Consider the following 21,137-nt stretch of genomic DNA (forward strand, 5'->3'; position numbering starts at 1 on the left):
CAGCATGTAATTTTCACTTAATGTATAGCTCATCATAACAGTGTCCTTGGGAGCTGTTGACCACTACTGGTCAACTACCCATGCAGTACACCCCCTTTTCTTGGCAGAAAGGGGTAGCACCTGATCGACATGTCCGTGCCATCCCGCAGTCATCAACAGCTTGATCGATTTATGTTGTAAACCCAGTCTGCATGTATGAATTGTAAATAATCTTAGCAGATCTGAGTCATGTATGTAAATTGCCTAGGTGGACCTAACTTTCTAATGATAATCTACGTCCCGGAAGGTTTTTCGTCTCACCGATCTACGATCGGCAGAGTTTTCCTTCAACCTGACCCCAAAGCCGGGATGCATTTTGTTATTAGAACTTTAGGAGAATCCTAGTGTGTTAATCTGCTAGATTATAGTTGTGTCGCAGAACTGGGTGGTTTATGAGGGTCTATGTTAAAGTGGGTTTGTCCCCTTAAGATGTAAATTGTAAAAGTCATGATGTAATGTGTCTTGAGGGTTGAAAAATGTTTTAGTCCCCTCATGAGTCCTAAGTCCTAGGTCCTAGGTGATGTTTCCAAAGGCTTAGTTCGATGATCCATTTAAGAAAATAAATAAAATAATAAAATAAATAAAAATTAAAAAATGAAATAAATAAAAAAATTATAAAATAAAGCAAAAACCCTAAATAATAAAATAATAATATTTTTTGTGAATGCATGCAAAATATCATTTTTTAATAAATCGACGGATGAGATTAAGAGATGTCTTGATCCTCATCAACGGTCGAGATCATTTCGACATGGATCACTCGAACTAGCCGTTGGGATCATTTCCTTTAAATAGGGTGCTAGGGGTCATTTCAGATCATTGGATCTGTGAGTCTTGTACTGAAAAAGCTCTCTTGTAATCTGGTTTCTGGTTAATAAAAGAAGACTTTGGGGTCCAAATCTTGCTGGTGTTACTCTCTGGAAGTGTTGTGAGATGTTTAATTTTCTGCATATTTCATTTTTCAGCCATTAATAATAGCTTGTTTTTTAGAGTATTGTGAGCACAGGTATCTTGTTCACTTGCTAGGGTTTGAGTGTTGTTAGGGTTTTCTGAAGTAATGGCAGGTATCTCCATTACTTTCTGAGATCTAGCAGCATTATTGCTCTCTTTACTGATGGTTGCTTGAGTTGTGCAGAAAAAACCTTTATTGAAGAATATTTGTGGGCGTTTGGGGAAGTTCTAGGCTGAACCAGCCGACTCCCACAGGCTCTTCTTTGCAGAGCCCAGCTGATTTTGGCCCTGGGTTAATCATTTAAAAGTTTCTTTTCTGGTTTACATGAGAGATTTCTGAAACTTATCTGATATTCTAAAGTATTCCTGTTATTATTTGCTGAATCAGGCTGTTAAGGGGCCAAATCTGTAAATCAATTAAGCTGATCTAGGGTTTTAAATTTTTGTTCTATACAGTTTTCATTAGGGTTTTCAGTTTTTGGTCTGAGGCATATATCATCAGTGCTTTGTTTCCTTGCAACTTGCAGGAGCCGGGTTTTTTCCTCAAGGGTTTGCCAAGCATGAGTCTGTGAGAAGTCTTACTGTTTCAAAATCAATTGAGACTTTCTATCTCTCGGAGGATCGCATCATTCTGCTACGAGCATCAGCTGTTTCAAGCATCGCTAAACTGCAGTAAACAACTTCTCACGCATTGATCTCTCTCTGGAAGGACGGTTCTGAAAGAAACAGCGTAATTGTGCAGTACGTCTCATGCATTTTTTTGATCTGAGGTAGTGATCTGAGGTTCTACAGATATATCGTTCATATATCTGTGCAAATTTTTCCCAAAAGGTGTTCTCTGCAACAGTTTTTGCAAGACGTGATTGTCATCACGACTAGCGTGAAACCCTCCAAAAGAAGCAACGGATTTTCATTTCCTCGCCGTCAGGGTTCTGGTAAGGTTACGCAGGAGGTTTCATGTGTTGAACTCACCATTGCAAGCATCATGCGTGGAGGTATTCCGCCATAACCACTGTCGCCCCAGACCAGGAAACGTATTGCACAGTTCTGCAATCTGGTATCTAAGCGTATCCTTTGGAGAACATCTGAGAGGCTCTGCGTACCATCATATTTTCTTTTGCCTGCGTTTCTGGCATTCATCAAGCCGTGGATTGCCTCAGGTTGCAGCACGTTTAAACTTCAGTCGCCAGGTAATTTCTAAATCGCCGACAGGTGAGCTCTGCGTGTTAGCAGGTACGTGTGCAGCTATCATTTCTCACTGTATCATCCACGCAAAACTCTCCCGCAGGCTTCTCGAACCTCTGCCTTCGATCCATTTGAAGTCACGATTTTATCGTTTTATACGTCATTCGGTTTTTGCCATTGAAGTATCCTGTATTACGTTCAACGAATAATCATTTACGCTAGGTTTTCTTTTTGATTTATAACTATAGTTTAGTTTTTATTTCCTTTAGATTTTTTTTTAATTAAAAAAGGGTCAAGCGTAGTTTTAGTTAGATTTTTAGTTTTGTTTTGTTTTAATTAGTTTTATTTCATAAATCTTTGATTTTGTTTATATATAAATTCAAAAAAAGAAAAAAGGGGTTTCATTTTAATTTAGAATTTTTCATATGTGGTTTAAATTTCATTTTTTTTCTTTTAGGGTTTTAATTTGTTTTAGTTTAATTTTCAATTAATCTTCAATTTAAAAAAAAAATAAATAAATAAATAAAATTTGGGAAAATTTTCTTTTTTGCCAAGATCCAGTTATTTCCAGGAAATTATCATGCTGAGATTCAAATTTATAAATGCGGAATGAATGTTTTATCTGTACATGAATGATTATCTTAATATGGTATCTGGTTAACGATTTGTGATTTATAATTGCGTTAGTATTTTCTTAGTTGCTGGATATCGTTATTGAGATTTGGTCATTGCAGGACCTTTGTGGTTTTACTGGATATTTAAGCACAGTTCTAGTTATTTGATGATAAATGATTGCTGTTCATGGTTTATGTTCTTACATCGTCTAGCAAGTAATCGTTTAAACATCAGTCTCATAAGGCACTGGTCCACCAAATTAATAAAATCATTTTAGTGCATCGTGTCTCCCAGCCCAACTGTTTGGCAGTTGGCCTTCATCATCTCACAGGGTCTACCCCCCTTAGCCGCGGGAGACAGGCTTAAACGGAGGGATCGGGGATCAGAGTGACAGCCCCCCGGTCTGAGGGTTGTCGTGTCAATTCGCGCGACAACAGGAGCTATGGTTGATGTCTACATTAGGTGTATGCAAGTTATTTATGTTCTATTGGTTATCTAGTTCATTACAAAAAACTTTATACATTTGTAGTCATGCATCTGCAAAAATTGCATGGATGCACAATGATACAAACCATTAGACAGACAAAGAAAACGAAAATACTTTTCAGAGCAAAAGAAGATTGAAACAAATTTGGTAGGACATACTTGGTAGAGATTTCTTCACGATATTTTATGCCAGAAAAAGAAGACCCACTCTGATTGAAAGCATAGTTTTAAAACCCGACCGGTTCATTAGGCAACCAGGTCAAACCGGCCAAAAAACCAGGTTGAAGGGTCCATTTCGCCCAGATTTCACAAAAACCAATCCTAACCGGCCGGTTTATGGTCAAACCGGTCGGTTCATTGCCAAGGCCGCGACGGACCCACACCTGTGGTTTAGGAAGCTTTTGGGCTATTTTGGAGAGAAAATAAGGGTTGTCTCCCTCCTAAAACACCCTCTCCAAGCCTTTAAAAGGATCTCACCCCTCTCATTTGCCTCACACATCTCAGTTGGTGTTTTTGTCAGTTTGATTAGGAGCTTGGAGAGTGTTGAGTTTTTGTTGGAGTAGTCACTTTGGAGGCTTGGAGTTGGAGTTGGGAGTTTTTTTGGAGATAGTTTGGAGAGTTGGCATCTTGAGGAGGAGGCTAAGGAAGCTAGTTTGCATTAATAGTTTATTTTCATTAAAAATAATTATTTAATGTATTTTTTTAAAACAGGGTCATTGAGATCTGACCAGTCCCGGTTTGACCGGTTCCAGTTTGAAAACCGATTTATTAGGTGGACCGGTCCGGTCACCGGTTCTGGCTTTTAAAACTATGATTGAAAGTCACACCCAATTGACCTCCTCCTATAAAAAGGAAACCTATAAGGAAAAAGAGATCAACACCCTTTCAACCTATCAAGGAATAGATTACCTAAAATCTTACTATGTTGGGAACAAGCAGATGCAAAACTGGAAATGACTACAATAAATAAATGTAATGCACTACATGGGCCATATATGTATGGATGATTCCAATACTTCTTCACTGCATCTGTTAAAGATTAAGCTTGCAACACAAACTATAAATGCAATCGTAAATTATGAAAGCAGAATGTCAATAATGTGGTTTAATCACATCAAATTAGTGGACTATTGATCATTACATAGACTCGCCTTGGTTGAAGACTAAACAAAGTTTTTGCAAGCATGCATAGCATCATACCCTTTCCAATTTTCTGGTAGGCCCTCTATGTATTTCACAAATGTTGACTCACTCTAGATAAGGTTCAGAAGTACATATAACACAGGTACTAGTGACTAAATTGAAACAAGAATATCTTGTAAATGATGAAAACAAATGAAACCACCATAAATAATTCTTGCCTGCATTTCAGGTGGAAGAGAAGCATGAAGAGGAAAGATTATGGCATCCATGCAGGAACCTTCATCTAGATTCGTGATCCTTTCCTCCAGCTTTGAAACTGCTTTATCAATATCATCCTGCAAATCGTGAATGCGACAATATCCGCATATTCAAAACCAGGAGACAAATAATAAGTTCTATGCGAAAGTGCAGTAAAAGAGTCACCTAAGCAAGAGGAATTTCAAAACAATGAACATCAGCCACAAACAATCAACTCAAGGCCATGGATGCTTTACACCGTCGTATTGCTTTAGGACTAAGTTGCAAGAAGCTCCTGCTCCCCCAAATGTTTTTGTAGCAGAAACAGTTAAGGAACCAAAATGCTTTAGAAATAGTTCAAAAACTCCTGGAAACGTTTCTGAGCCACTTCCTAGTTGTTTCCTAATTTGACAACATTCTAGTCAATTTCTTGGTTGTTTCCAACCTAGAGAGGGGTGTTTCAAACTCCCTTACACCCGATTGGAGCCCTGTGGGACTCACATGACCCTCACAAAATAGAAATAAACATATTTGATGGTAAAAAGAAAAAAAAAAGATAATTAAGGTTTTTTAACGAAAGAAAGTTTTTTTTTAAAAGCCTGATTAGTTAGGTACTTCTGTGTATTTTTTTCGATCTTTCATTCATATCTAAACACTAGAAGTGCTACAACTTGCATAATTACCACCATGGCTTGCTTATAAAAAACAAAAAGTTGCCTATTCTGACAAAATTGATATTCAACCACTAACTTTCACAGCTCCGAATAAGGCTTGAACAAGGACATTTTGGGATCTTTCAATTGATTTTAATCCAAAGTTGCAGGAAACTCCTAATGGTTAAAAGCCTTCAAGTTATTCTCCACAATTTCTGAGACCTAAGCAAATTTTGTATAGATGACTTTACATTTTGGCATCTATAGCCTAATCTGTAAGGCTATTTTTTTATACCGCATGATGTTATGCCTGGGATTTAATATATAAGTGAATTTTTTATTTATTTGTTGGCTACCTTTATCATTTCGACTTTTACTGATGATTTGCTTTTTTCCTAAACAATCATTTACTATGCATAGAGCTTAAATATTTGTATGTTTTAAAATTGTTGCTTTCCCCATTTCCAAAGAGTTTGGAGGGGCACATTTCCATGCCATCCCTGTTTTGGAAACTATACGTGTTTCCATGTTCTGCACAGCTCAGCTTTAGGATAAACATGTTGATGAATAAAAATTGAGAACATAGTCAAGCAAAACTTATCCTTGTAACTAGTAGTTAACAAATATTTTAAATGCAATCTTCAAGCCAAACAAAACACACAATTCAGTTATGTTTTAAGAAATTTAGTTCTCACCTGTCCAGTCATAAACAAGAGTATGTCACCCGGAGGTTGTCGAGTATGTATATCTGGAAGGAAACAGGGAGAGTTAGAAATAGTAACTTCCTACTCAAAAAATGCATAAAGTACAGTCAATTAAACCCTTTTAAACAAACATATATAATAAAATACAAAAGGAATTGTTACAACAAAATTTAGCAACCCAAAGTAATGTAAGGTCCCAAAGCATCAAGGGGCAACATTGTGCAACTCTGGAAGGCTACCCCACTGTCACCTTGGTAGCACTTCCTCTCTCTTTTGGTTGGGTCTTCTCCAACTGAAAGGAGGCAACCTAAAGATAGAACTGTTAAGGCTATGGAGTGGAGGCTCAAGGTGATTTTATGAAGAGTTAGCCTAAGCAAAACAAATGGTTGTAGTAAAATGGAAAATGAATGGTGTAAGAAAGGAGTATAAAGGTAGAAAACCCAAGAAGTTCCAAACCATATCTTGGGCAAAATGGAGACAATGGATCTAAGAGGGCTAATGCATGAACCTGTAAGGAAAATCTAAGAGGCCTAATGCAAGAATCTGTAAGGCAAATGAGGACTGCTATGCATGCCACAAATCAGCCTTAGATTGCTGAAAATTATTGCTTAAACTTATCCTTGGAAAGGTAGGAGTGCTACTCTATAACAAATCCATGAAGGTGATGCAACAACTCCCATTTGGATAATGTAATGTGAAGATTAAATCCCACTTATGTTTAATAATGTTATACATAAATTGCATCTAACAAACTAGGTTGTTGCTTGAACCAATATAACATCACCTTCATTGCTTTGTTTTAGAGTAGACACTCCTAGCTCTCCAAGTATAATTTTCAGCAAGTAAAGGCTGATTTGTAGCATGCATGGCAGCCTTTATTACCCTTGCGTATTCAAGCACTTTCCCTTTTAGATCCATACCACTTTGACTCCATTTAGCCCATATATGGATTGGCCCTTGGTCTTGGGGTTTCTACCTTCATACTCCTTTCTTATGCCTACTCATTTTCCATTATGGTACTATCATCTGTTTTTCTTTGGCTTACTCTTCATTAAATCACCTTGTGCCTCCACTCTATAGCCTTAGCAATCTTATTAAAAAAGGGCCCCTTCAGTTGTACAAGGACGAATCAACAGTGTCAAGGAGAGCTACTGAGGCTACAATGGGTAGCCTTCCTATGTGTACAAAGCTAGCCCCTCGATTCTTAGGACTTCACATCATACAGGGGTGCAAGATTTTGTGGGAACAAGAATAATTCTATATGTAAATAAACTCTTAGAATAACTAGCATAGCCAAAATAATTTAGATGTGATCTCAAATACTACAAATAAAGCCATGAGATCATATAATGATAAAACATCACAATGACAAGTATCCTATAGTGATATCCAATGACAGAGGGGATAAGAAACTTTATGCAGTCAACTAATTCACGATTATTTTATATATTTTCCTTTAAATATTGCTTTGCAATATTTTCAAAGATTACCACCTAGATCACTCAAATTTGTATAGGGCATACTATCCAATGTCCGATGTTGCCATGAAAGCTTTTCCAACATTATATTGAACAAAAAATACGTTATAAAAGCAATGGTAAATAAAATGCATCAAAAAGTGTCTTTGCATTAAAATGTTTATAGAAACACACAAAATAACTCCATTTCAGCTTTCCATAAAGAAAACAATTATCATTTATAAAATGTAAGGAGCTAAATTATGCTTCAAAACTATTGCGGTGAAAACTTAACAGCCTACCCTCAACTATTACATAGTATCTGGACTAGACAACTAGAAAGAATGTAGAGTGCAACAGTCGCCAACTATGAAATACTCAGCTTCATCTTCACACTTATCACCAAAAATGTCATAGACAACACCCTCATTCCTGCATAGCATATACCATAACTAGTGCATCTAAAGGTGTTGCCAAACATAACATAGATCTATAGGATGGCACTTATTAAAAAAACTCCATGCAATTATAGAGCATTCATTGCAGGAATGGAAATAACCTTAGTGATCACATGCATCTTTGGCAACCAAACCATGCCATGACACACAAGAGAACCTAAAGAATACTATCAAATCATTTGCCACTAGGGACATCTTTGCATCTAAGGACACAGTGTTGCCACTTCAACAACCATAAAATACTTATTTTCTATTTAACTCTCAATATTGAAGGATGATGATGACAAAACCTTAAATTAGCCATACATTCTCCATTTTTCTCTAGGACTGTTATCTCTTGGATTCTCCCTAGAGGAAAAGTCCTAACCTCACCAAGGGGAAAAACTAAGGAAACTATCAAGCAAACAACCCATTGTCACCTCGACAACCTTGCCCCTCACTTTTAGGTCTTGAAAGATGGTTTCCTACCTAAGGCGAGATTCCCTAGACTAAATCCTAAGCCTATCGCTTTAATACAAATGAGTGAAGGAGGTAAGGATTTGATTATGTAAATGCAGTTAATCATAAGATTATCGTTGTCGAACTCCAATTTGAACCAACCAATGTGACATTGGCAAAGGGCATCACAAAGCTCCTATCACCTTCAGAAGAGAAACACTAATTTCTTATGGCAAAGGAGATTATGGTATGTTTCGCAGAGGTGGGGACAAGGAGATGGGTCATGTGTGAGATTGAGATGTTGTTTCTGAAGGGATTTGCATTCATCATCAAACCAATGGTTCATGGGATAGGAATCAAGGGTTGTTTCCACGAGGATCAAGGAAAACATCTCATATTTGCCTAAGGTTGTATCCAATGACCTAAAGTGACAAAATGGGGGAAGGAGCAACTCCTTCAGGCTGGTTGTGTAAGGGGCAACGTAATCTCTATAAAAAAGGAAGATGGTGCACGGGAGTTGGAGTGGATTGGGGTAAGCTAGGGTGTATACTTACTGTTGTGATCTGATTGATCTCTTTGATTTTATTTTTTCGCATCAAATATTTTATTTCAAAAGTTAAATACCAATGATTTTATTTTCAAAACAATTCAGAATTTTATTTAATATTATTTTGTGAATAAAAGTTATTGAGGTAGAAATAAGTCTAGACTGATATTGGAAATTTAACAATTATTATGTTGGCTTGTTGAGCTAAAGTAAACTTAGGAAAAGTAAAGTAAATTACTTTAGTGAATATGTTTTAATCTCGAACCTTGTTCTTGTTGGAAAATCAGAAAGGCAGAAAAAATTTATTTATGTTGATAATTACTTGTGATATTCTTATGTTCTTATTAACTTTCTTGAGTTCTTCTTTTATCTTAGTTCATCAAGCAATTACCAATAACCATAACACGAAGATCAAAGACACCAGATGTAGGCAGACAACCAAGGAAAAACCCCTATCTAGGGGAAAACCCAGTCAACAACTCTTCCTTTAATAGTTTCACGAGATGATCCAAGACTCCTGACCTAGACACAAACTTCCTCCAATCACCAAGTCAGCCCTTCCTTTCTTCTGCAAATGATAACCTTCCAACAACGACTTTGACCGAGCACTTCAATCTTGCAACAGCAGACTGTGAAAATTTCTAAATAGAAATCCTACTATAGGGATTAATATTATTTCTTCTACTTATTACCTCATAAATAAGTTATCTATAGTATTCTTATGGAAAATATCGAAATATATTCTACTGCATCCTTCACAATTAAAACATTGCAGAAAGTAAATGTAAGGAAATACACTGGCACAAATACAACCACAATGACACTGTTATTTTTGGACAATCATCCCCGGAAAAACCCAATGTGGGAAAACCAGTGTAGCAGATGAAGGTTTTTGTTATTCTTCAGCAAATTCTCTTGTACAAATTACAGCCAGCAAAATAAGAATGAGAAATTTTACAGACACTTCTTGACCAATGTCTACCCTAGATGAAGCAATTCTTCTTCCCCGGAATCCTTTTGATCCTCTCTGCGTCAAACTGTTGACACCTAATCCTCTGCGATTGGGTGAATTTGGAATGTGAACAGTCATCAAGAAGATGAACTAATCAGTCACATTCATGTATATAACAATAGCTACCTAATGAAATAAACGAATCAGTTTTTCTGCCAAGTCTGGAGTTACTCCTGGCCTGACATGGTATCAGAGCACAGGTCCCAGGTTCCTTTTTTGGCGTGCCTTGTAACTCCTCTGTCCCATACTCTGCCATAACGCATCTGCCTGCTATTGTGCATCCGTTGGTTAACGCTGAACATTTGATGAGGCTGCGTGAATGGTGGAAGGAGCCATTTCATTTTTTTTGAAAAAAAAAGGCTCATTTGAACTGCGTTGAATGTGCTCGTATGAACGTTGGTATGTGCTGAGTATTAACGCTGTTAAATGGTATTTGAAGTGTTGTATTGAACGCCTGTTTATAACGCTGTATTGAATGGTTTATAACGCTGTATTAAATGGTGTATAACGTTGTATTGAATGGAGTTACTGCGTATCGTTTAACGCTGAATAAATGGTGTATAAACGTTGTATCACATGAATGGTGTATTAACGTTGTATCGTTTAAAGTTGTCTCTTGAATGTTTATAACGCTGGTATGGTGTAACCTATCTAACCACCGTAATAAGAGAGAAGCCACGACCTTGTTGTAGCTGCTATTTTTGTGAAGTGTCACTATGGAAAAACAGGTGAAGACCTGGTGTGAGCCACTGATATGAAGAGAAACAGTACATAAATGCTTTGATATTCTTTACGATTAGTTTCTTGCAAAGCTTGCTGCGAAAGCTGAGGTTTTCCCAGGTTCTGAGTTTCGAATTGCATATGATGAAGCAATGTCATATGAGTAAAGATAAGCTTGTGGTACAAGAGTAAGTTTATGTTTTGCAAGACCTTTATATTCTCAGCGTTTCCTGTGTGCCTACGGCCCCTCTGTCAAAGCGCTATTCTTTTTCATTCTCTGAATTAAAAAAAAAGGATTATATGCAGTGACATAGCATATACTGAGGGTTATATGCAGTGAAAATTTTATGATAGTGATAGCATTCCTTTTTAGCAGCAGAAGTTTTTTTTTTCCACAAGAGCACTTTAACGCTGCCATATTTTTATTACTGGCTTCAAAGTCTAGAGAATCAAAGGGATTTATGGTGATTTTTTAGTCTCTTCAGTGAACTTTAAAATTGTAATACCGTTGCTGCTCCAACTTTGTAGAGCTCGCGGTTGATATCGTTGCTGCTCCAACTTTGTAGAGCTCGCGGTGAATGATTGATTATTTCCCACAGAGATTTTTTTGAATACAATTTCACTGTATATCAGCAGAAGTATTTTTTTTATAGAATGCATTCAATCATCTCTATGGTAGGAATAGCTCTCACTGGCAAAGAGAACTATCCTGAATGGTCCCGGATGATAAAACACACCCTCATCTTTAATGAGTTGTGGAAAGGAGTGTGTGTCGGAGAAGGAGACAATGACCCAATGCAGCCTACATCAAACAAAGAGCTCGTCATTTGGGAAAACAAGAACAACAAAGCCTATGCATTAATCGCAGCATCTGTAAATGAAGAAGTAAGTCGCCACATTTCATCATATTCAACTGCCTTTGAAGCTTTACAAAAACTGAAAGAACTCTATGACTCACATTTTGCACTTGAAGTTATTCAGCTCATGATTAAACTCTTCACTCTTGAACTGAAAAATAATGATCCTCTTGCTCTTGTATCTGAAGTAAAATCCATAATGCATGATATCAAATCCACTAAGGTTGAGCTGGATATCCCTCTTATTGCTTTTCTCAAGGCACTCTATCCTACTTACTCCAATTATCTTGAGTCTTTACAAGCAAATGGAAATCTTAAAGATATAACCTTTGACTCTCTTGTGAAAAAGTTTGCTGAAAGAGAGAAAGCCTTTGGAAAGAAGACAGTCCCTGAATCTTCTGAAGAGACTGTTTGCCTTGCTCATAAAGAAAAGCATCCTGCTCAAGATTCTACAAGAGGAAGAGGTGGACGAAGAGGAAGAGGAAGATACTTCAGAGGCAGGGGGGGCAGACATTCTCAAGCAGAGAAAGCAGATTTGCACTGTATTCGCTGCAAAAGAAATGGATCACATGATGCATCCACATGCAAGCTACCATGGGACAAAATTGAGCAGAAAAGAAACCAGCAGAAAGGTAAAACTGATGATACAGACAAAGGTAAAGCACCTGAATCCGCTCACTATATTGAGGCACAATGTAACATTGGAGTAAATGAAGATTTGTTTAATGCTTCACTTGCTTCTTCGAAAAATGATTGGTTGCTTGATTCAGGAGCAACCTGTCATATGACTCATAGGAAAGATTTTTTTGAAGATTTCATTGACAATGTTGATGGAGCAGTATACTTTGCAGATCAGTCAAAAATCAAGCCATCAGGGCTTGGCACAATCAGGCTTAAACTGCCTGGTCTTCCAGACTTTCTTCTGGATCATGTTCTATATCTCCCACAGCTCAAGAGAAACTTGTTGTCCTTGGTCCACATCCGCCAGCAAGGTCACTCCATTCATATGTTTGATGGCAAGCTTGAGGTAAGAAAAGCATCTGACCACTCACTTGTCATAAGGGGAATAGAAGAAGTGTTAAAATTGGCAACCAGGTAAAACTTCATGTGGGTCATCTTATTCATGGCTAATAATATTTTTATTAGATTCATCTCGTCGAGAGGTGTAGGATTGATATAAAGATCATCCAATTCTGATAAGTATTCATGGAGATATGAATTTATTTTGATTATGGAATTATTATCAAGCCGACCTACAACTCATGTAGGCTCAGAAGCCCAACAGTCGCATCTATTCACCCACCAACGTTGTGTATAAATATAAGAGGACTTTTCCTCATTTGGACTCACTCATCTCATCACATCTCTCTCTCTCTACTGCGCAGATATGAGTCTCTTCTCTACTGCGCTGAAATGGGTCTCTCTCTCTCACACATGTGAAGCCGGAAGCTGTTGAATTTGAAGTTGCAACTGCAGAAGTAAAGATTGACTTGCGTGGCCTAGAATATCTCCTCTTTGGAACTGCGTTGTAGGTTCATCTAAACCTCCTTTGAAAGCCGCAACTTTTGGTGGTGGAATGAAGTCAATCCGACGAACGGTTTGCAAGATATCCACTGCCCTAGTTTGAAGCCGGAAACTGCTGAAACTGAAGCTGCAACTGCAGAAGTAAAGATTGACTTGCGTGGCCTAGAAGATCTCCTCATCTGAACTGCGCTGTAGGTTCATCTGAACCTCCTCTGGAAGCCGAAACTTTTGGTGGTGGAATGAAGTCAATCCGACGAACGGTTTGCAAGATATCGACTGCCCTAGTTTGATGCCGAAAACTGCTGAAACTGAAGCTGCAACTGCAGAAGTAAAGATTGACTTGCATGGCCTAGAAGATCTCCTCATCTGAACTGCGCTGTAGGTTCATCTGAACCTCCTCTGGAAGCCGAAACTTTTGGTGGTGGAATGAAGTCAATCCGACTGTCGGTTTGTGAGATATGGTCTGCCCTAGTTTGATAATGAAGCCGCTAATGCTGATCCTACTGATCTAGGGTTTGCTACTGCTGATATGAATCAGATTTATTGTACTATTTCTCTCTGTTGAATTATTGAAGATAAAAGAAGATTTGATCAAAGGGTTTCCCCACACATTGTGGGGTTTGCCCCTGGCTAGCCGCCACATCTTGTGTCTCTTGTCTTGGCTTGTTTTCTGTCGATCGTTTAATGTTCTATCTGCACTTTACTTTATGTACATGTGATTGCTAATCGGTGGAATATAATAAGAAAAAGAAGTAAACTGTTATAAGCATAGAACATACCATAACTTAACATGGTGTCAGAGTTGAGGTGAAGACAAAGCCCGAGCAAGAGCAAGAGCAATCATTGAAGAGAAGATTGGTAAGGCTATCCTAAAAGAACTATGGGGTCCTCAACACTCTTTCCTGCCGAAGACAAGCTCCGTGAGAAAGCTGACTATCACGGATGGAAGATGTCTATCGATCTAACCCTTGAAGATCAAGGAGTGCTGGACCATGTAAGAGGCAATATTGTTGAGCCTTCATCAAATGCATCTGCTGCTGCCTGGAACAAATGGAAAAATGGAGAAGTCAAAACAAAGAAGATCATCCGGGACTCTATCGACAAGCACTTGGTGGCCTACATCTCTAATCTAGACACCTCCAAGGAAATCTACGACAGACTGGTGAGTTTATTTAAAGTTAATGATGCAAATCAAGTTTTGTTTCTTAGAAATAAGTTGAGGGAAATCAAGAAGGGTAAAGATGAAAGTATGCAAGCATACTTCTTAAGAATCACCGAGATCAAGAACGATCTCCTATCTATTGGGGAAAGCATTACTGATAGAGAAATGGCACTCACAACTCTTGGAGGATTACCATCCAAATGGTACGTGTTCAGGACTACTCTTTTGAACTATAATGTAATTCCTAGTTTCGAGGAATTAATGGCTAGATACATTCAAGAAGAAACAAGGGAAGAAGTGCAAGAAATGCCCATGCCTAAAGGTCCTCCTGCTGCCTTTTCTTCTCATGCAAAGAAAAGAAATAATTCCGGGACTAAATCAAAAGGAAAGGCTGGACCTAAGGCTAGAAGAAAATGACGATGTTACATTTGCGATAAAGCAAGTCACTATGTATGAGATCATGAGCATCATGATGAATGAGATCATGGACATAAAGGGCAACATGAGATCATGGACATATAGGATAGCATGATGATGAGGCACACTAGTTTGAGCAGCATTATGATGGATAAAATCATGGACATGGGCAGCATGATGATAATCATGATTAGAGAAGCATGGTACAGTATGCAGTGGTGCAACTCGAAATCCCTCTGATGGCAATCAAAGGAATGACAAATTCAACAGCAAAGGTAAGAGGAGAGTTGGGAATCAAGGAAGAGGACAAGCATTCAAGAAGGCTAGAAATTCTAGGATGTATTAAATGCACCTGACCTCAAAAGGAACCTAGTGTCCATCCTGGTAATGGAAGACAGAGGCTACAAGGTAACCTTCAGCAATGGCAAGGTATGTATATGGAAAAATAATGTTAAAGATGCCTTTACTCTTGGGTTTATTGTTGATTCATTATATCAGGTCGATGAAAGTTCGCTAGGTGTCATGTCTTGTGACACAACGCTTCAGTCCGAACTTTGGCATCGGAGGTTTGCCCACCTTCATTACAAAGCTCTACCCGATGTAAGACAGATGGTAGCAGGGATGCCTGAATTCCAAGTAGAGAAAGAAGGTGTATGTCCGGGATGTGCCGAAAGAAAGCTCAAAAGGGGACCATTCCCTTCAAGTCAAAGCAAGACCTCCGATATATTACAACTAGTTCACTCAGACATATCAGGTATGATGCCTGTGAACTCCTTGGGAGGATACTCATATTATCTCACTTTTACTGATGACCATTCTCGAAAGACCTGGATATACTTCTTGAAAAAGAAGGATGAAGTGTTCCCTTGGTTCCGACACTTTAAAGCACTAATCGAGAATCAAACCAAAAAGAAGATCAAGATCTTAAGAACTGACAATGGGACTGAATATGAATCTAATGAGTTCCATGATTTTTGTAAAGAGGCTGGCATCAAGAGGGAGACTACTACACCACATACTCCTGAGCAGAATGGTGTGGTGAGAAGGAAGAACTGCACGATGATGGAAGCTGTCCAGGCCATGCTACATGATCAAAGACTTCCGAAGTTTCTATGGGCTGAAACTACAATCATCGTTGTATATGTACAAAATCGATGCCCTCATCAAGCATTGGGTTCCTAAACTCCTGAAGAAATGTTCACCATCAGTCAAAGGGAAGTCATAATCAGTCATGATGTCACCTTTGACGAAGATATGGCTCTCAGCAAGGTCATCAATCTTCCGACTTTGAGGAGCTCTCAAGAAGCCGACACCAGGGAATCGAAAGAAAAGGATGATGAATCAATGCCTGATGTAGAAGAACCCATGGATCCGATTGATCCTCCTCCATATGAGCCTTCCTCTTCTAGGAAGAGGTCTTCATGGCTTAAGGGGTTACTTGATGATGTTGAAGGACATCCTGCACCCCGAGGAACCTTTCGTGAAAGTAAGAAACCTAATAGGTATCAAGGATACCTGACCATCATGAGCACGATCATACAAAATGAGCCTTCGTCATTCTTAGATGCCGTCAAGCATCAAGTATGGAAGGATGCTATGACCGAAGAATATGAGTCTATCATAAAGAATGATGTTTGGGAAGTAGTTCCCAGACCCCAGGACAAGACTGTTGTTACTTCCAAATGGCTTTACAAGATAAAGCATGCAGCAGATGGAAGCACGGAAAAGTATAAGGCTCGTTTTGTTGCTCGAGGTTTCTCCCAAAGGAAGGTATAGACTATGATGAGATATTTGCACCTGTTGCCAGATATACGACCATCCGCTCGATCATAGCCCTTGCCGCTTCACAAGGATGGAACCTACATCAGATGGATGTCAAGACTGCGTTCTTCCATGGCTCGATCAAAGAAGAGGTCTACGTGGAGCAACCCGAAGGATTTGAGATTTATGATCGAAAATCTCATGTATGCAGGTTGAAGAAGGCTCTCTATGGGCTGAAGCAAGCACCCCGAGCATGGTATGAGAGGATCCATAGCTACTTGATGAAGCTGGGATTCACTAGGAGTGAAGCTGATCCTAACCTTTACTTTAAGGTTGAAGATGACAAGCCTCTCATACTGGTGTTGTATGTGGATGACCTCTTTCTAACAGGTGCAAACCCTCTCATTCACAAATGTAAGAGGGAGATGGCTTCTGAATTTGAAATGAAGGACCAAGGACTTGAAGTGTGACAGAAGCCAAGGGAAATTTTCCTATCTCAAGGAAAATATGTGGTAAATATATTGGAAAGATTCGGTATGATGGACTGCAAGCCTGTGACTACCTCGAGGATCTTAACTTTTAGAAGTTATATGGTAGTGATGTCGGACCAGACTTGGGAAATGCCTCTGAGTTTCAAAAACTCATTCGCATTGATGTTCTTGGTGAACCTCCGTCCGAACATATGTTTTGCAGTTAGCATTGTGAGCTCATATTTGGTTGAGCCTCACTGGATTGATGCCAGGAATCTTCTGAGATGTCTTCAGGACACAATCTCTCATGGATTAAGATACACTGCCGGAGATGTGAGACTACTTGGATATATTGATGTTGATTGGGCAGGCAGTGTGGTGGACCGTAAGAGCACTTCCGGGCACTGTTTCACCTTGGGATCTGCTTCGATATCCTGGATGAGCAGGAAGCAGAAGTCGGTGGCTTTGAGCACCGCCGAAGCAGGATATATTGTTGCTAGCATAACCTCGTGTGAGGCAGTCTGGTTGCGAAAGCTCTTCAATGAGCTGTTTGGATTTACATTGGATACCACTGTGATTCTCTGTAACAACCAGAGGTGGGATTCGATTATTGAGAAATCCCGTATTCGTCAATTGCTCCAGCAGATAGACATCATCTGGGATATGGTAAGTCGATAAGCAAGGAAGCTCCATCACATTAAGATGGTGTACAGGTTGATACACCTTGTCAAAGCCTCGAGGAAAGATCTAATCTGTGATTTTCCCAAACAACTTGGAGTCGGCAAGAAACCCTTGTACAAGGGTCCTGCATGTTGCATACATTAAGCTCTGGGAGCTCTGAGGGCTTGCGGTTCCTACTGGAGCAACATATGACCACAGGGTGACTCACCCTCCCCTGGTGGTGCACACTGGAACAAGATGATTCGCTCTCTTGTGGGACAAGATGATTCGCTCTCTTGTGGAACAGGATGATTCGCTCTCCTGTGTAGCAGGATGATTAGTTCTCCTGTGAGGCCTGGATTGATGTGTTCTCCTGTGAGGCCTGGATTGATGTGTTCTCCATGGCAATTGTAGCAGGATTGATGTGTTCTCCTGTGAGGCCTGGATTGATGTGTTCTCCATGGCAATTGTAGCAGGATTGATGTGTTCTCCTGTGAGGCCTGGATTGATGTGTTCTCCATGGCAATTGTAGCAGGATTGATGTGTTCTCATGTGAGGACAGGATTGATTAGTTCTCCTGTCGAGGCATCCTACCCATGCAGTCTAGGACTCATGGGAAGTACCTCTCATCTGATCAATGAGCAAGGAAATGAAGTTAGGGACCATAGTAGTACCGATGGACGCATCGTTGTAACTACCGTACTCCCTACGCTAGGATGACCTCCATTGATCTGGGATCAATGATACTGGTCTGGGACCAGTGGTAGGAGTTGTACCATACTATGACGCTGACTTCGGGTCGGTTGAGACTGGTCTAGGATCAGTGGTACATACTCTGAGACTGACTTTGAGTCAGTGGAGGATGATATTGGTCTGGGACCATTGGAGTTGTACTCACTATGACGCTGACTTTGGGTTGGTTGAGACTGGTCTGGGACCAGTGGTACATACTCTGAGACTGACTTTGAGTCAGTATGATACATCCTCGATCATTTCTTCTTCTTCATAATTCGAACAAAAGCAGAGCAGAACAGAACAATGCAAGAGCAGAGCAGAACAGAGAAAAACAGTACAGATCAGTGCAGGGCAGAACAAGACAAAGCAGAACAGGCAGAATAGAGCAGAGCAGGGCAAGGGTCAGGCTGTACAGGGTAGTGCATTTGATGGATGAATAGTAACGACCGATAGACAGATTGCAGATGAAGTTCTCCATGGTTGAGAGGGAGTGTTAAAATTGGCAACCAGGGCAAAACTTCATGTGGGTCATCTTATTCATGGCTAATAATATTTTTATTAGATTCCTCTCGTCGAGAGGTGTAGGATTGATATAAAGATCATCCAATTCCGATAAGTATTCATGGAGATATGAATTTATTTTGATTATGGAATTATTATCAAGCCGACCTACAACTCATGTAGGCTCAGAAGCCCAACAGTCGCATCTATTCACCCACCAACGTTGTGTATAAATATAAGAGGACTTTTCCTCATTTGGACTCACTCATCTCATCACATCTCTCTCTCTCTACTGCGCAAATATGAGTCTCTTCTCTACTGCGCTGAAATGGGTCTCTCTCTCTCACACATGTGAAGCCGGAAGCTGTTGAATTTGAAGCTGCAACTGCAGAAGTAAAGATTGACTTGCGTGGCCTAGAAGGTCTCCTCTTTGGAACTGCGCTGTAGGTTCATCTGAACCTCCTTTGAAAGCCGCAACTTTTGGTGGTGGAATGAAGTCAATCCGACGAACGGTTTGCAAGATATCGACTGCCCTAGTTTGAAGCCGGAAACTGCTGAAACTGAAGCTACAACTGCAGAAGTAAAGATTGACTTGCGTGGCCTAGAAGATCTCCTCATCTGAACTGCGTTGTAGGTTCATCTGAACCTCCTCTGGAAGCCGAAACTTTTGGTGGTGGAATGAAGTCAATCCGATGAACGGTTTGCAAGATATCGACTGCCCTAGTTTGAAGCCGGAAATTGCTGAAACTGAAGCTGCAACTGCAGAAGTAAAGATTGACTTGCGTGGATAGAAGATCTCCTCATCTGAACTGCGCTATAGGTTCATCTGAACCTCCTCTGGAAGCCGAAACTTTTGGTGGTGGAATGAAGTCAATCCGACTATCGGTTTGTGAGATATGGTCTGCCCTAGTTTGATAATGAAGCCGCTAATGCTGATGCTATTGATCTAGGGTTTGCTATGGCTGATATGAATCAAATTTATTGTACTATTTTTCTCTGCTGAATTATTTAAGATAAAAGAAGATTTGATCAAAGGGTTTCCCCACACATTGTGGGGTTTGTCCCTGGCTAGCCGCCACATCTTGTGTCTCTTGTCTTGGCTTGTTTTCTGTCGATCGTTTAATGTTCTATCTGCACTTTACTTTATGTACATGTGATTGCTAATCGGTGGAATATAATAAGAAAAAAAAGTAAATTGTTATAAGCATAGAACATACCATAACTTAACAAGAAGAAAGGCTTCTCAAACTGCAAGGAACCTCTGCTCATGCACAACATTTCTCATATATTTCTCATCATGAAGAAGGTACACTTCCATCAAGTTTATTATGGCTTGCTAGATTTGGACATTTAAACTATGACAATCTCCGCTTATTGAAGAAAAATGGTGTTGCTGGTTTGCCTACAATTCCTAGGAAACATAAGCAATGTGATGCTTGCATTTTAGGAAAGCATAGCAAACAGTCTTTTCATGATTCACATTCAAGAGCACATAGGAAGCTTGAACTCATTCATTCAGATTTATGTGGTCCAATGCCTGTTCCTTCTGCAAATGGAAATAAATATATCATGACATTTATTGATGATTACACCAGAATGTGTTGGGTTTATTTATTGAAGAACAAATCTGATGCTTTTCAAACATTCAAGAATTTTCATAAATGGATTGAAAATGATGCACAATCTCATATTAGGTCTATTCGCACTGATAATGGAAAAGAATATACATCAAATGAATTTGAAAACTATCTTCGCCAACATGGGATCAAACATCAAACAACTGTACCTTATAATCCCCAACAGAATGGTGTAGCAGAAAGAATGAATAGAACAATTTTGAATATGGTACGATCCATGCTTTTCTTCAAAAATGTAAAGATAATGTTTTGGGCTAATGATGTTCTATGTGCTGCATATATAAAGAATAGATGTCCATCTAGTGCTATAAGAAACAAGACTCCTTATGAATTGTGGTATGGACATGTTCCTTCGGTAAAACATCTCAGGATTTTTGGTTCCACCTGTTATGCTTTGATACCAAAGGTACATAGAAACAAACTTGGTGCTAGAAGTCGTAAATGTATCTTCCTGGGGTATTCAAACACCTCTAAAGCATACCGCCTCTATGATGAAGTAAATAAAAAGTTTGTTGTATCTAGAGATGTCATTTTTCTGGAATCATCCAAATCTGACAATGTTGTTGAGCGGCAACTTGATCGCTTGGATAGATTCGCAAAAACAAAATCATTTCAAGAATTTGATAATCAGATTCCACATCCTGAAGGGGGGATTCCTATACTAGATCAACATGTGGAATCTTCTTCTGAAGAACAATCTCCCCTGCATGAAACTCCAACAACGGATGATGCTTTAAGTGATGTAATTGATAGAATTGGGAGACTCAA

General features: G+C 39.2%; 1 protein-coding gene across 3 annotated transcripts in view; it reads right to left on the reverse strand.

The window, feature by feature from the left end:
- The window catches only part of LOC149146812 (putative pre-mRNA-splicing factor ATP-dependent RNA helicase DEAH4), a 448,775-nt gene that overhangs the window by 351,542 nt on the left and 76,096 nt on the right, over positions 1–21,137 (reverse strand). For all 3 annotated transcript variants that reach the window (XM_089438928.1, XM_089438927.1, XM_089438929.1), the window contains 2 exons: positions 6,005–6,057; positions 4,638–4,754 (listed from right to left, as the gene is read on the reverse strand). In XM_089438928.1, coding sequence (XP_089295054.1) covers positions 4,638–4,754; positions 6,005–6,057 — 170 coding nt within the window. The remainder of the gene's footprint in view (positions 1–4,637; positions 4,755–6,004; positions 6,058–21,137) is intronic.

The sequence above is a fragment of the Pinus tabuliformis genome, chromosome 9, assembly GCF_031772625.1.
Source record: "Pinus tabuliformis cultivar Carrire ecotype Pingquan chromosome 9, CPIR1, whole genome shotgun sequence".
NCBI lineage: Eukaryota > Viridiplantae > Streptophyta > Pinopsida > Pinales > Pinaceae > Pinus > Pinus tabuliformis.